This window comes from Oncorhynchus masou, chromosome 12 (genome assembly GCF_036934945.1).
Source record: "Oncorhynchus masou masou isolate Uvic2021 chromosome 12, UVic_Omas_1.1, whole genome shotgun sequence".
Taxonomy (NCBI): domain Eukaryota; kingdom Metazoa; phylum Chordata; class Actinopteri; order Salmoniformes; family Salmonidae; genus Oncorhynchus; species Oncorhynchus masou.
Genome location: NC_088223.1, coordinates 62,905,737 through 62,922,725, shown reverse-complemented (window position 1 = coordinate 62,922,725; position 16,989 = coordinate 62,905,737). Strand labels below are relative to the sequence as shown.

The 16,989-nt window shown below is 43.4% G+C and overlaps 1 protein-coding gene across 7 annotated transcripts in view; it reads right to left on the bottom strand.

Annotated features, from left to right (window-relative positions):
- The window catches only part of LOC135550620 (misshapen-like kinase 1), a 56,691-nt gene that overhangs the window by 19,676 nt on the left and 20,026 nt on the right, over positions 1 to 16,989 (bottom strand). For 3 of the 7 annotated variants that reach the window (XM_064981600.1, XM_064981601.1, XM_064981605.1), the window contains exons 8-16: positions 16,523 to 16,601; positions 14,745 to 14,920; positions 12,482 to 12,551; positions 12,077 to 12,290; positions 5,563 to 5,670; positions 4,871 to 4,957; positions 4,289 to 4,468; positions 3,825 to 3,995; positions 3,103 to 3,360 (exon numbers count right to left, since the gene is read on the bottom strand). In XM_064981600.1, the coding sequence (XP_064837672.1) occupies positions 3,103 to 3,360; positions 3,825 to 3,995; positions 4,289 to 4,468; positions 4,871 to 4,957; positions 5,563 to 5,670; positions 12,077 to 12,290; positions 12,482 to 12,551; positions 14,745 to 14,920; positions 16,523 to 16,601 (1,343 nt within the window). The remainder of the gene's footprint in view (positions 1 to 3,102; positions 3,361 to 3,824; positions 3,996 to 4,288; positions 4,469 to 4,870; positions 4,958 to 5,562; positions 5,671 to 12,076; positions 12,291 to 12,481; positions 12,552 to 14,744; positions 14,921 to 16,522; positions 16,602 to 16,989) is intronic. The other 4 variants (XM_064981602.1, XM_064981607.1, XM_064981603.1 and 1 more) reach the window with 3 other exon arrangements.

Here is a 16,989-nt window from a genome sequence, read left to right as displayed (position 1 = left end):
CGACGAATATGAAGCGAGGGCCAGCCAATGAGAGCACACAGGTCGCAGTGGTGGGTAGTATATGGGGCTTTGGTGACAAAATGGATGGCACTGTGATAGACTACATCCAATTTGCTGAGTAGAGTGTTGGGAGGCTATTTTGTAAATGACATCGCCGATAGTCAGTTTTACAAGGGTATGTTTGGCAGCTAGAGTGAAGGAGGGATTGTTGCGAAATAGGAAGCCGAGTCTAGATTTAATTTTGGATTAGAGATGCTTAATGTGACTCTGGAAGGAGAGTTTACAGTCTAACCAGACACCTAGGTATTTGTAGTTGTCCACATATTCTAAGTCAGAACCGTCCAGAGTAGTGATGCTAGTCAGCCGGGCGGGTGCGTGCAGCGAGCAGTTGAAAAGCAAGCATTTGGTTTTACTAGCATTTAAGAGCAGTTGGAGGCCAAGGAAGGAGTGTTGTATGGCATTGAAGCTTGTCTGGAGGTTTGTCAACACAGTGTCCAAAGAAGGGCCAGAATTATACAGACTGGTGTAGTCTGCGTAGAGGTGGATCAGAGAATCACCAGCAGCAAGAGCGAAATCATTGATATATACAGAGAAAAGAGTCGGCCCAAGAATTGAACCCTGTGGCACACCCATAGACTGCCAAAGGTCCGGACAAAAGGCCCTCCAATTTGACACACTGAACTCGGTTTGAGAAGTAGTTAGTGAACCAGGCGAGGCAATCATTAGAGAAACCAAGGCTGTTGAGTCTGCCGATAAGAATACAGTGATTGACAGAGTCGAAAGCCCTGGCCAGGTCGGTGAAGACAGCTGCACAGTACTGTTTTTTTAATCTATGTTAGTTATGATATCGTTTAGGACCAGCTCGGAAACCGGATTGCATAGTGGAGAAGGTACGGTGGGATTAGAGATGGACGATGATCTGTTTGTTCACATGGCTTTCGAAGACTTTAGAAAGGCATTGTAGAATAATAGTGACAACATCAAAACTATGAAATAACACATATGGAATCATGTAGTAAACAAAAAAGTTTTAAACATGAACATGTGTTGGGGTTGACATCCATAAACAAGGATTATACTCAAATTGTTACCTCAACATTGTGTGAAACACACAAACAATAACCTAAAAGTAGACTAATTTTGCTGGGGGGCAAGAAGGAGATGTGGAATCTTTCTCCCACGTATTTCCATGGCAATTCCATTGTTTTGGTAGATTTCGATTGACCTCTTTACCGCATGTATAGATGCATGTTCAAGTCATCGTCACCAATCAACTGCATTAGTTAAAAACGACTGACTACCACCACTTTATGCTGCCTATGCTACCAGCTTATACAAACGAGAGTTAGCATTTAGTAGTCACTTCTACTAAACCTGAAAAGAAACTTCTAAATGTTATGCAGTGAAAACTGCCAAATCTGACTTTAGTGACCACATTGTTGTCCTGTTGCAATACATCAATCATGACGGATAATGAATATCCACTTTGTTAAATCTGATTTGCTAATGTGCGAAGTCCTTCTATCCCCCACAGTCTGCGTTCCATTGGCCTCTAACGCATGTACACTAGGTGTACAAAACATGAAGTACATCTGCAATTTTCAGGTAGATCAGCTTTAATATTTCAGATAGATTGTAGCTCTCATCAATGTAATTGTCTGCATCATTTTCATTCCCCCATATATTTTGTAAATATACATTACCAATCAAAATTTGACACACCTAATCATTCAAGGGTTTTTCTTTATTTGTACTATTTTCTACATCCAACTCATCTCAAACCATCTTAATTGGGTTGAGGTTGGGCGATTGTGGAGGCCAGGTCATCTGATGCAGCACTCCATCACTCTCCTTCTTGGTCAAATAGCCCTTACATAGCCTGGAGGTGTGTTGGGTTATTACCCTGTTGAAAAACATGATTGTGGGACTAAGCGCAATCCAGATGGGGTGGCGGATTACTGCAGAATGTTGTGGTAACCATGCTGGTTAAGTGGGGCGGCAGGGTAGCCTAGTGGTTAGAGCGTTGGACAAGTAACCGGAAGGTTGCAAGTTCAAATCCCGGAGCTGACAAGGTACAAATATGTCGTTCTGCCCTTGAACAGGCAGTTAACCCACTGTTCCTAGGCCGTAATTGAAAATAAGAATGTGCCTTGAAATCCAAATAAGTCACACAGTATCACCAACAAAGCACCTCCAAACCATCACACCTACTCCATTCTTCACGGTGGGAACCACACATGTGGAGATCATCCGTTCACCTACTCTGCGTCCTCTTCTTATTGGTGTCCTTTAATGGTGGTTTCTTTGTAGTAATTCAACCATTAAGGCCTGATTCACGCAGTCTACTCTGAACAGTTGATGTTGAGATGTGTCTGTTACTTGAACCCTGTGAAGCATTTATTTGGGCTGCAATCTGAGGTGCAGTTAAAACTAATGAAAGTATTCTCTGCAGCAGAGGTAACTCTGGGTCTTCCTTTCCTGTTACGGTCCTCATGAGATCGCTTCATCATAGCGCTTGTTGGCTTTTGTAACTGCACTTGAATAAACATTGAAAGTTCTTGAAATGTTCCAGATTGACTGATCTTCAAGTCTTGTAGGAATGACGGACTGTCGTTTCTCTTTGCTTATTTGAGCTGTTCTTACCATAATATGGACATGGTCTTTTACCAAATAGGGCCATCTTCTGTATACCACCCCTACCTTGTCACAACACCGATTGGCTGAAACGCTTTAAGGAAAGAAATTCCACAAATGAACTTTTAACAAAGCACACTTGTTGAACTTGTTGTTGTTGAATTGAAATACATTCCAGGCAACTACATCATGAAGCTGGTTGAGAGAATTCCAAGAGTGTGAAAAGCTGTCAAGGCAACGGGTGGCTACTTTAAAGATTCTCAAATATATTTTGATTTGTTAAACACTTTTTTGCTTACTACATGATTCCATATGTGTTATTTCATAGTTAGATGTCTTCACTATTTTTTTACAATGTAGAAAATAGTTTAAAAAAATGACAAAGAAACCTTGAATGAGTAGGTGTGTCGAAACCTTTGACTGGTACAATATATCTAAAAGACTAAAACCCAGCAGGTGGCCTCTCACCTTGGGCGGCTGTTCGATCTCTGGCAGGCGGATCCAGGGGCCGCGGTCCTCCCTTTTGCGAGGCTGTGGGGCGGGGCTCTCGGAGGTGGGATCCGAGTTCTGTCGGACCAGCTCCCTGGAGTGGACGGGGCGGGGGGTGGGGGAGGGATCCTGGGTGGGGAAGGCGGACATGGTCTTAGTGGGCTGGTCACACAGGGACTGGGAGCGGGGGACAGGGGCAGCGTAGGGCTTCAGCGGGACCAAGTGGGCCATCTGGAACTGCAGCGGTGCAGCAGTGAGGAAGGCGGGAACGGAGGAAGTAAGTATGGAGGTGGAGGAGAGGGCAGGGTCAGGTAGTGAGAGCAAGCAAAATAGAGTGATAGGAGGGAGGATTGTGCAGGGCATATAGGGATTTTTGCCATTTTATGAAATTCGGGAAATAAAACAATATGAAAGCAATAAGAAGGGAAAGGGGTGGGTCCAGGAGGAGGAGAGGGGAGAAAAGGAAGGAAAAGAAGATTGAAAATAAATAAAGGTAAAATAAACATTATTAGACAAGGGTTAATGCAGTCCAAGGAAAAAGACATGGGGGAAGGAAAGAACATCTAATTTTTCTCTCAACTTTGTCTCCATTGTGATAAACCAGTATTTCAACAACATGTCCACACTATATTGTAACAAGGGAAACATATTAATAAAGTACACGCAAATATATTCCCAGATGAACAAACACCAACACACACCTTGCCCTGTCCCCCCTGAGGCTCAACAGGCCGCTGCATAGGCGGGGTCTGAGAAGCCTGGCCCCCTCCGGATTGGCTGATGGAGTCAGAGCGGGATTGGATGGCAGTGTCAGAGACAGTGTTGCAGATTTTGGGGGAGCCCTGCCTGTTGAGCTTACTGCGCTCCTCCACCTGAGACAGAGGAAAATGGAAGGAAATAAAGGGAGAAGTGACGGGGAGAGGGAGGGAGAAAGCCCATCACAGAGATGTCAAATCAGACTAACTTTCAGGAAAAAAGATGACACTCAAGGTGATACTGCATAACTGCTTGATGCTAGCTTGTTACAGGGTAATTGCTAAATATATCCCTCTGTTATTACTCTAGGTTATAAAACCCTATTTAATGAAAGGTGTGGTCGATAGGGGTTATTTAAGTTGAAGTTATAGCATGTTCCACTGTTCATGTCCGTGTGGCATTATTGTACCTCTCGGGCCCATGCAGGCTTATTGTTGGGCTCCACGTTCTTGCTGTAGTGGTAGAGGGGCTGGGGCTTCTTGTCCTGTTGCTGCTGCTGCAGGGACACCAGGTAGGCATGCTCCTGCTGCAGCTGCCTCTGCAGACGCTCAGACTGCCTCTGCTCCTCCAGCTGCTTACGCTTGTACTCCTGCACACACACCATGATACGGTCAAAGCAGACTTTTCTAGGCCTGAGCATGGCTAGTACACAATACACACCCCTTTGACATGCCCCCCAAACAGACACAATCCTACATACAAAGATGGGGACATCATGCAGGGTACACATAGACAAGGTCCTTATTCTCAGAGTTCTCTCAATGATTCTCTAGTTCTCTCAAGAAATGTTTTCGTAAAATGAAGAAGTAAAATTCAGTACGTTAGTGCAAACCATCAAACTGGAGTGCTTGACGCCTCTAGTGGTGAGAGGTGTGAAGTGCCAGTAGGAGGAGGAGGGAAAGGTAAGCAATATGCCCTGCAGGCAGAGGTAGGGGTAGACTAGGGCTGAGGAGAGGAGGTGACTGCAGGATAAAGGAAGGAAGAGAGTTACCATGAGCAGTGCCTGCTCCTGAAGCAGCTGCTGCTGAAGGATTTCTAACTGCCGCTGTTCCTCCTCTAACTTATGTCTTATGAACTCCTGAAGAGAGAGGTGGAGGAGGGGTGAAGAGGGAAAGGAAAGACAATGAAGAAGAAGAGGATAGATATAAATAGACCACGATGTAGGGGGGAAATTGTGACTGACATACACTAGTTAGTACACAGCCTTAGTGATTTGTCATGGCTTTAAAATTCTACAGTTTAACTAAAAGCTACTGCAAAAAGGTATTAGCTTTTGTAGTTTGGCTGTTAGCCTCTACAATACAAATCCATATAAATTGCATTGCTTCTTCATTTAGGACTCGATGCAGGTTAGTTCGCTTAGAAACGGGCAATGGTAGGAGGGTTAAACGGTTTATGGAGAAAAGGAGACTATGAGAATTGATTATAAAACGTAGGTTGACTGTGATATAATGCCAGTCACAGTGTTACTAAGGTAGAGCAGAAACGAAGCAAAAGGGAGATGCAGAAACTGAGCTCACCCACAGAAAACTCATCTCTGTATAAATACTCTAATTTAGATCCCTGCTGCCATGGCAACCAGCTCACGGACATTCCACAGCCAGAGTGGCCTGCAGAATAGGCTACGCCCACAAATCTCCACAATTGGCTGATTGTGCTCCTGCGCTTCTCATGGTTGGTTACCTGCTCCCTCTCGGCCAGCCTCCTATCCTCCTCCCTCCTGATATCGTCAAGTCTCCGATGGGGGCCCTTTTCTTGCTGTCTCACCATCTCTCGCTCTTTTCTCTGTTGCTGAGTTTGATGACAGGAGAGAGGGAGAGAAATGAGTGTGGAAGCCACTTTTGCATATTATGTTGTGGTTATAATGGATAAACCGTTAGTTTTTTTCCCCTCCAATGTGAGAGGAAATAAAAGGTGTGAAAGCGCGAGAGAGAGAAAGAGCGGGAGGAGGAGGGGGAGATGTTGGTTGTGAGTCACACATGTACCGCCAGCCACTGCAGCCCTGCTCATCTTCTGAGACTGACCTGCTCCCTTATTCAAACACTTGACCAGTTGTTCTTTTAAACCTTTACCGGTCTATTCTTATAAAACATTTTTATTTTATTTTTTTAACTGGAATTCCTACTACTAAGAACTGAAATAGGTACTATCAATGTTTTTTTTTCTTCAACTTGATGTTTATTTACCATAGCATCTCCCACCTGTAGCACACGCTCCAGCAGGTATATCTCTCTAGTCACCCCCAAAACCAATTATTTCTTTGGCTGCCTCTCCTTCCAGTTCTCTGCTGCCAATGACTGGAACGAACTACAAAAATCTCTGAAACTGGAAACACTTATCTCCCTCACTAGCTTTAAGCACCAACTGTCAGAGCAGCTCACAGATTACTGCACCTGTACATAGCCCACCTATAATTTAGCCCAAACAACTACCTCTTTCCCTACTGTATTTAATTTATTTATTTTGCTCCTTTGCACCCCATTATTTTTATTTCTACTTTGCACATTCTTCCACTGCAAATCTACCATCCCAGTGTTTTACTTGCTATATTGTATTTACTTTGCCACCATGGCCTTATTTTTGCCTTTACCTCCCTTATCTCACCTCATTTGCTCACATCGTATATAGACTTGTTTATACTGTATTATTGACAGTTTGTTTTACTCCATGTGTAACTCTGTGTCGTTGTATGTGTCGAACAGCTTTGCTTTATCTTGGCCAGGTTGCAATTGTAAATGAGAACTTGTTCTCAACTTGCCTACCTGGTTAAATAAAGGTTAAATAAATAAAAACATTTTTTTTTTAGGAAATAACAGCTCTCTACCAGGTGGTTGAGAAGTCAAAATACAGCCATACCAGCAATGCCATAGATGCGGTAAATGCCAGCGAAACACTGACTCTGGTTCATATAAGCTAGTTAGCATACAGAATTCAGTCGTAGTAGTTAGTCGTTTTCAACTGTATTGCTGTTGATTGATGACATTAACATGTGTTGGGATTGACATCCATATGCAAACATTATACTCACATTTTTACCACAATATTGTGTGAAACACAAACAATAGCCTAAACGTATGCTAATTTTGCTGATACTGCTGTTCAGTATCTTTCTCCCACGTGTTTCCATGGCAATTCCATTGTTTTGGTCGAGTTGGAATGACCGTTCTTTTTTTCTTTTTTTCACCTTTATTTAACGAGGCCAGTCAGTTAAGAACACATTCTAATTTACAAATACGGCCTACCGGGAAACAGTGGGTTAACTGCTTTGTTCAGGGGCAGAACGACAGACGTTTACCATGTCAGCTCAGAGATTCGATCTTGCAACCTTTAGGTTACTAGTCCAATGCTGCTTTACCGCATGTATAGATGCATGTTCATGTCATCGTCACCAATCAACTGCATTAGTTAAAAACGACTGACTACCACCACTGTATGCTGCCTGTGCTACCAGCTTATATGAACGAGAGTTAGCATTTAGTAGTCACTTCTTCTAAACCTGAAAAGAAACTTCTAAATGTTATGCAGTGAAAACTGCCAAATCGGACTTTAGTAACCACATTGGGTTCTTTATTTTTTACTATTTTCTACATTGTACAATAATAGTGAAGACATCAAAACTATGAAATAACACATGGAATCATGTAGTAACCAAAACAAAGTGTTAAATCAAAACATGAGATTCTTCAAAGAACCCACCCTTTGCCTTGATGACACACTCTTGGCATTCTCTCAACCAGTTTCATGAGGTGTCACCTGGAATGCTTTTCCAACAGTCTTGAAGAAGTTCCCACATATGCCGAGCACTTGTTGGCTGCTTTTCCTTCACTCTGCAGTCCAACTCATCCCAAACCATGTCAATTGGGTTGAGGCCGGGTGATTGTGGAGGCCAGGTCATCTGATGCAGCCCTCCATCACTCTCCTTCTTGGTCAAATAGTCTGGAGGTGTGTTTTGGGTCATTGTCCTGTTGAACAACAAATTACCGTCCCACTAAGCGCAAACCAGATGGGCTGGCATATCGCTGCAGAATGCTGTGGTAGCCATGCTGGTGAAGTGTGCCTTGAATTCTAAATAAATCACAAACAGTGTCACCAGCAAAGCACCCCCACACCTCCTCCTCCATGCTTCACGGTGGGAACCACAGATGCAGAGATCATCCGTTCACGTACTCTGCGTCTTACATAGACACAGCAGTTGGAACCAAAAATCTCAAATTTGGACTCATCAGACCAAAAGGACAGATTTTCACCAGTCTAATATCCATTGCTCATGTTTCTTAGCCCAAGCAAGTCTCTTCTTATTATTGGTGTCATTTAGTAGTGGTTTCTTTGATTCACGCAGTCTCCTCTGAACAGTTGATGTTGAGATGTGTCTGTTACTTGAACTCTGTGAAGCATTTATTTGGGCTGCAATTTCTGAGGCTGGTAACTCTAATGAATTTATCCTCTGCAGCAGAGGTAACGCTGGGTCTTCCTTTCCTGTGGTGGTCCCCATGAGAGCCAGTTTCATCATAGCGCTTGATGGGTTTTGCTACTGCTCTTGAAGAAACTTTGAAAGTTCTTGAAATTCCAGATTGACTGACCTTCATGTCTTAATGTAATGATGGACTGTCGTTTTTCTTTGCTTATTTGAGCTGTTCTTGCCATAATATGGACTTGGTATTTTACCAAATATGCTATCTTCTGTATACCTTGTCACAACACAACAGATTTGTGGAATTTCTTAATGCAATTGAACCAATTAACTTTCAACAAGGCACACCTGTGAATTGAAATGCATTCAATCAAATGTATTTATGAAGCCCTTCTTACATCAGCTGATGTCACAAAGTGCTGTACAGAAACCCATGTAATGGGTTCTCTCTCTCGAATTCTCTCTCTCGCTCTTTCTCTCTCAGAGGACCTGAGCCCTCGGACCATGCCTCAGGACAACCTGGCATGATGACTCCTTGCTGTCCCCAGTCCAGCTGGCCATGCTGCTGCTCCAGTTTCAACTGTTCTGCCTGTGGCTATGGAACCTTGACCTGTTCACCGGATGTGCTATCTGTCCCAGACCTGCTGTTTTCAACTCTATAGAGACAGAGCGGTAGAGATACTCTTAATGATCGGCTATGAAAAGCCAACTGACATTTACTCCTGAGGTGCTGACTTGTTGCACCCTCGACAACTACTGTGATTATTATTATTTGACCATGCTGGTCATCTATGAACATTTGAACATCTTGGCCATGTACTGTTATAATCTCTTCCCGGCACAGCCAGAAGATGACTGGCCGCTCCTTATAACCTGGTTCCTCTCTAGGTTTATTCCTAGGTTCCGGCCTTTCTAGGGAGTTTTTCCTAGCCACTGTGCTTCTACACCTGCATTGCTTGCTGTTTGGGATTTTAGGCTGGGTTTCTGTAGAGCACTTTGTGACATCAGGTGATGTAAGAAGGGCTATATAAATAAATTTGATTTTACTCATCTCAATAATATTTAAAAAACATACTTTAGGTCTGCTTCAATGGAGTTTATAGATGGGTACGCTTTGGTAAATGTGGATTTATAATAAAAAAATACAAATTATGGTAATTTATGTTCAAACATGAATATTCAATTACATTGAAATGAATGTGTTTTCAGGTTGTGTATGTTACAATGTGCCTCCAAAGTAATTATATATTTCAAATGATCCAGGTTCTTCCACCATGTTTCCCCCATATTCAGACATTTTGCGATAATAATGTATGACAAAGTGCAGTTCTCTTTTATTACATACAGTGACAACCGCCTGGTTGAGCACATTTTTGACAAAATTCTTACTTTTTAGGCTTTTTACATTTTAATATGACTACTCTTCAAGGTCTCTACTAACAGGAATAGTGCAATATTAATCCCTCATCAACTGAATTCCTGCCTCTTATCCCATATATTTTGTGACAGAGTTCTTACAGCCCCGAGTGAGCAAAGTTACAGTGCCACAACACTGAACTGCAGCAACCCAAAAATATACAAAGTATGTTGTTTCGATGCAGTGGGGCTGGGGGAGTTGACCAATTAAGTTAACGTGATGTTTCTTTTCATATCCACTTTGAAATCCATTGTCAAAACATGCTCTGCCAGCCAGTTGAGAATAGGGCAAAAGGGTTAAAGATTCAGTCCGGGATCTTCAGCACTTACAAATTCTTACCATACTTGTACAAATTCCTATTCGTAACATATCATACGAATTGCATGACGTAGTACACAATTGTCTACAATTTTCAGGGATCCGTTTTGGTTTGTGAGCAATACTTTCAAAACTACTGGCTGAAATTATACAACAGCTCTGGAGCACCACTTTAATTGGTATCGCCCTGAATAGATTTAAGCCGCCTTCTGAAAAGACAATACACCCTCCCTATTAAAACATCTCCCTTAAGAGAGGCTTCCTCATTGTTGTATTAAAACAAGATATAACTTGCTAATGACATGTTTCACATTTAAGATGCTTGTCTTCTCTTTTGTTGTTGCCAATTAATGAACTATCTCCAGAGAACATTCAGCGATAAAAAAAATGTTTTCTCTCCCTGAAGAAAAGTTGATACCTGACCTTGTGATAATCAATTCCCATCTACTGCATGTGGTGAATCTAACATTTGAGATTTAAATCCAGTTGAATTATTTGTTGGCACAGAAATGATGTACAATTATTTATTATAATATGAATTATTTAAAAAATGGCAATATAGATAGCTTTTTTAATTGAAATTTTATTTAACTCGGCAAGTCAGTTAAGAACAAATTCTTATTTCCAATGACGGCCTACCGGGGAACCGTGGGTTAACTGCCTTGTTCAAGGGCAGAACGACAGATTTTTACCTTGTCAGCTCAGGGATTCGATCCAGCAACCTTTCGGTTACTAGCCCAACGCTCTAACCAGTAGGCTACCTGGCATTGCCAACTTGCTAAATTAGCAAGCTTCATATCCTGCTGTATTATGGCATCTTCAAAAACACTGTACAGTGTGTTTTGGCAATATATATAACAACCTAGTACAAGCCCAGTAAACCTGGCTACTGTGAAAACCTTAGACTTGGGGTGACATAAATAGCTGTATAAAAGAGCTTGTGATGATTCATTCTCTGTAAGTTAGAATAAAGTCAGCTGAACCATGTTGGTCACTGGTTTTACCTCAAAGGGTAAAATTGTGGTTTACTTGAACCTGCTAAAGAACACTAGCCGCAGTTGACAAGGCTGTGTGTGAGCGTGTGTCAGAGGAGTTCTCTCATTTGGGCAAAAGCCAGTCCTCCGTCCTCTCTCCTCCGTGACTCGGAAACCGATAAGTGGTTGAGGTGTGTGTAAATTTGTTAGTAGACAAACAGAAGACAGTCCTACCCTCCTCGATAGCCTCCTTTTATTGATAAAATGTCTTGCACAACTAACTAAATTAGTTTTTAGCACTTCACACATTTATTTTGGGATCCACCCCTGTAAAAGTCATTTCATACGAGTGCATTTGTCCACTTTCCCTCTTCTCACCAACTCTCCTCGATTAACTTTTACCTTTTTCAAAAGGAGGTGAGAGAGGACGGGGGAGAAAGGGCGCAGGAGGTGAGAGAGGACGGAGCAGAGAGGGCGCAGGAGGTGAGAGAGGACGGAGCAGAGAGGGCGCTGGAGGTGAGAGAGGACGGAGCAGAGAGGGCGCTGGAGGTGAGAGAGGACGGAGCAGAGAGGGCGCAGGAGGTGAGAGAGGACGGAGCAGAGAGGGCGCTGGAGGTGAGAGAGGACGGAGCAGAGAGGGCGCAGGAGGTGAGAGAGGACGGAGAGCAGGTGAGGAGAGAGGGAGGAGAGAGGGGCGCTGGAGGTGAGAGAGGACGGAGCAGAGAGGGCGCAGGAGGTGAGAGAGGACGGGAGGTGAGGAGGAGGGCGCAGGAGGTGAGAGAGGACGGAGCAGAGAGGGCGCAGGAGGTGAGAGAGGACGGAGGAGAGAGGGCGCAGGAGGTGAGAGAGGACGGAGGAGAGAGGGCGCAGGAGGTGAGAGAGGACGGAGCAGAGAGGGCGCAGGAGGTGAGAGAGGACGGAGGAGAGAGGGCGCAGGAGGTGAGAGAGGACGGAGTAGAGAGGGCACAGGAGGTGAGAGAGGACAGAGGAGAGAGGGCGCAGGAGGTGAGAGAGGACAGAGGAGATAGGGCGCAGGAGGTGAGCAAATGTAATTGATATAAGGCCTGTGTGTATTACCTCTTCCAGGCGGCGGCGCTGTTCTTTCTGCTCCTCGATGCGTTTCTGTCGGTCGTGCAGCAGCTGTCTCTTGTGTTCCTCTGGGTCTCGGCGCTGGGCGGCCAGCTGGGCCTGCTGTCTCTTCAGAGCCTCTGATCGCTCCTTGTTCTCCTGCTGCAGACGCAGGAAGTCCCGCCTCAACGTCGACTCACCAGGCACATTCAGGATGGAGGTACTAGAGGACGGAGAGAGAGGTGGAAGGGTTAGAGAGGACGATGCAGAGACAGAGACATATAGCAGGATGAGGTGATGGAAAGATCATAGTAGAGAAGCAGGAGATTGTGTCATTCATCTCAGGGCAATGTGGTCTTATATTACTGCAGTATTGCTTGGGGTAGTAACGTTGTTGGGGTGGTGTTGTGTTACCTGGACTCTCCGTCTTCCCCACGGTTCTCATCCTCCTCATCACTGCCACTGTACTCATACTCTGTCTCCTCTGAAACAAAAGACAGTAAGAGAGAGAACAGAAGTGAGAACGCATAGCATAACAGTGCATTCGGAAAGTATTCAGACCCCTTGATTTTTTCCACATTGTTACGTTACATCCTTATTCAATAATGGATTAAATCATTTTTTAGGCCTCAATCTACTCACAATACCCATAATTACAAAGAAAAAACATGTTTTTAGAAATGTTTGCAAATTATTATTATTTTTAAATAATATCCGAAATATCCCATTTACGTAAGTATTCAGACCCTTTACTAAGTACGTTGTTGAAGCACCTTTGGCAACGATTATAACATTGCGTCTTCTTGGCTATGACGCTACAAGGACATTCAGAGACGGGTCCCGAAGCCACTCCTGCATTGTCTTGGCTGTCTGCTTAGGGTCGTTGTCCTGTTGGAAGGTGAACCTTTGCCACAGTCTGAGATCCTGAGTGCTCTGGAGCAGGTTTTCATCAAGGATCTCTGTACTTTGCTCCAATCATCTTTCCCTCAATCCAGACTGGTCTCCCAGTCCCTGCCGCTGAAAAACATCCCCACAGCATGATGCTGCCATCACCATGCTTCACCGTAAGTATGGTGCCAGGTTTCCTCCAGATGTGACACTTTGCTTTCAGGCCAAATAGCTCAATCTTGGTTTCATCAGACCAGAGTATCTTGTTTCACATGGTCTGAGAGTCCTTTCGGTGCATTTTGGCAAACTCCAAGCAGGCTTTCATGTGCCTTTTAATGAGGAGTGGCTTCCATCTGGCCTAGGAAGAGTCTTGGTGGTTCCAAACTTCTTCCATTTAAAAATGATGGGAAGCCACTGTGTTCTTGAAGGACTTTCAATGCTGTAGAAATGTTTTGATACTGTGCTTCGACACAATCCTATCTCTGAGCTCTACAGACAATTCCTTTGACCTCATGACTTATTTTTTGCTCTGACATGCACTGTCAACTATGGGACCTTATATAGACAGGTGTGTGCCTTTCCAAATCATGTCCAATCAATTGAATTTACCACAAGTGGACTCCAATCAAGTTGTAGAAACATCTCAAGGATGATCAATGGAAACAGGATGCACCTGAGCTCAATTGTGAGTCTCATAACAAAGGGTCTGAATAGTTAGGTAAATAATGCATTATATAGTTTTTTCCTTGTCATTATGGGGTATTGCTTGTAGATTGATGAGTGGAAAAAAATATTTGATGCATTTTAGAATAAGGCTAACGTAGCAAAATGTGGAAAAAGTGAAGGTGTCTAAATATTTTGCAGAATGCACTATAGTACTGCAAACAATGACCATAATACATCCCACCGTCACCCTCCATACCATAATACATCCCAACCACACACTCCATACCATAATACATCCCACCCTCACCCTCCATACCATAATACATCCCACCCTCCATACCATAATACATCCCAACCACACCCTCCATACCATAATACATCCCACCCTCACCCTCCATACCATAATACATCCCACCCTCACCCTCCATACCATAATACATCCCACCCTCACCCTCCATACCATAATACATCCCACCCTCCATACCATAATACATCCCACTCTCACCCTCCATACCATAATACATCCCACCCTCCATACCATAATACATCCCACCCTCCATACCATAATACATCCCACCCTCCATACCATAATACATCCCACCCTCCATACCATAATACATCCCACCCTCCATACCATAATACATCCCACCCTCCATACCATAATACACCCCACCCTCAATACCATAATACATCCCACCCTCCATACCATAATACACCCCACCCTCAATACCATAATACATCCCACCCTCCATACCATAATACATCCCACTCTCACCCTCCACACCATAATACCATAATACACCCCACCCTCAATACCATAATACATCCCACCCTCCATACCATAATACATCCCACCCTCCATACCATAATACATCCCACTCTCACCCTCCATACCATAATACATCCCACTCTCACCCTCCATACCATAATACCATAATACACCCCACCCTCACCCTCCATACCATAATACACCTCACCCTCCATACCATAATACACCCCACCCCCACCCTCCAATCAAAAATACACCCCACCCTCCAACAACCATTATATGGAAAACACAAAATAGCTCAACCCTAATTACAGAGGCCTCAGTCAGGTTCAGGCCGGCCCTTCCCTCTCTCACCCTTCTCTCCCCTCTTCTTGCGTGTGCGGTCAATGTGGTCTTTGAGCTGGATGCGGACTTGGCGCTCTGTGGGCTGATCCCGGATGAACGAGTGCTTCAGGAGCTGCTCTGTGGATGGCCGGCTGGTGTACGTCTTCACCAGGCAGCCCTCAATAAAATCTATAAACTTCTTAGACCTGAAGGGAGGGGGTAATGAGTGTCAGAGTCAGGTGAGGCAGAGGAGGATAATGAGTAACATCTGTTTGGTGGACAGAGATGGGACAGCTGGTGTGAGTGGGACTTTTAGGAGGCCTGGTATCTCCTGTAGGTCACATGTATTTGGGAATGTAGGTCACATGTAATTGGGAATGAAAACTATCCCAAGAAGAGTGTTCAGAAAAAGAGAAGAAGAACAGGAGAGGTCTGTGTGCGTGGGAGAGTGAAATAGAGACAGAAAGACAGTCAGTGTCCATTCATTTAAAGTGGCAATGTACAACAGTGCTCCTTTAGGTAGATCTTTCACTGGTATTTTTATGGGAACGCAAGGCTTTTATCATTGGGCTTTGTACAGAAACGTTTGGTGATCAACTAGGAATGCCTTGGATATCCACCGGTTGGTGACTACTGGACTAATAGAGCTCCACAGTTTGTAGTCCTAAAAAACGTAAATGAGTTACCTCTGGTTCGTTCAGCCATTGCTATGGGGGAATTAAAATGGGGAAAGAATCGTTTTTTTGGGGGATAAACACCAAAAATAAGGCCTGTGGTTAACACAGGCTTAGAAGAGTTCTATGAGATCCTTTTGTGAATTTTGAAGCATGTATGTAATCAAAATAAGCACATAAAGGCTTCAAAATTCATGAAGGTCATGTTAACTGACTGATGAGGCAAGGAACTACTGTCTCAAACCATCAGTAGCCTATAGTAGCATCATGCAGCCCATATATGTTTTGATTTCTAAGGCATTCTAAAAGGTCTGTATCATTCACAACTAAAGTTGACAATTCACTCTAAATCTAGGATTGTTTCAAAGTATCACTTTTATGCTCAACATAGCCACTTCATATGCGCACTTGCTCTGTAAATGGTAAAAAATATCCTTTCTACTTTATTCAGCTAAGTTCAATTATATTCTTCTTACTATAAAATAAAATAATATAATGCCACGGGACATAAGAATAGCTTGTCAGCTAAATGAACAAGCCTAAAGCAGGAGCATTGCCAAATCACATACACCTACAGTAGGCCAACTCATATTCTGTTCTTCTGAAATACATTTTCCTCATATCATAATGTTTCTTTAGATGTGAATAAAATAAATCATGGATTTATTGTGTTGGTGTATATTCAATTGATATATCATACCATTATACTACGTTTTAATGTCGATGTTCCAAAGGCGCGTATCAGCGGCTTGTATGTGTTGAGGCCTGGAAATACTAAACGTGTTTATGTTAATTAACGTTAAATTACCGTGAGACTGGCAGTCTTTTGCAAGACAATAACCAACTGAGAAAATGTCATGACCGCCACAGCCCTAATGTTGATTTAGTCTTAGTGATAACATTTCTCACGTCACTGTACTTCCAGTGGGAAGTGTAGGAAAGGAATCCATGGCCAGCTGGTGTTGGATGTAAATAGTTCCGTAAAGCGCAGCAGGGCTAGGGTAAGGAAGGAATCTTATCACTGCAGAGGAAGGGATGGAGGGCAGTGAGGGGAGTCAAGACAAAATAGCTATCTCCTAAAATAAAACTGACGTTTCAGAAAAAACAACAGCAGAACCTAAACAGCACACTCACCACTTCTTGGACTTGAGTTTGGGAGGGGGGTTCCTCGGGATGAGGAACAGAGCTCTCATTGGGTGCATATCACACAGAGCTGGAGGTGGAGAGAGAGGGGGGAGAGCGAGAGGTATGGGGAAAATGTATTATGGATTGGTATTATACCCACCAAGCATTTAAATCAAAACAGAATTTAAATACCAGTAGTGTGTTACTATACAGTATAAATACCAGTAGTGTGTTACTATACAGTATAAATACCAGTAGTGTGTTACTATACAGTATAAATACCAGTAGTGTGTTACTATACAGTATAAATACCAGTAGTATATTACTATACAGTATACACTTGTAATGGAGCACATAATTCTATGCAGAGAATTGTGACACTAATAGCCTAGCTACTCCCAGTCAACATCTGTGGTCTTCCTAATCCCAATCCGTATCCTTTCTTTGTTCCCTCACACCTATTGCCCCATTGTCTT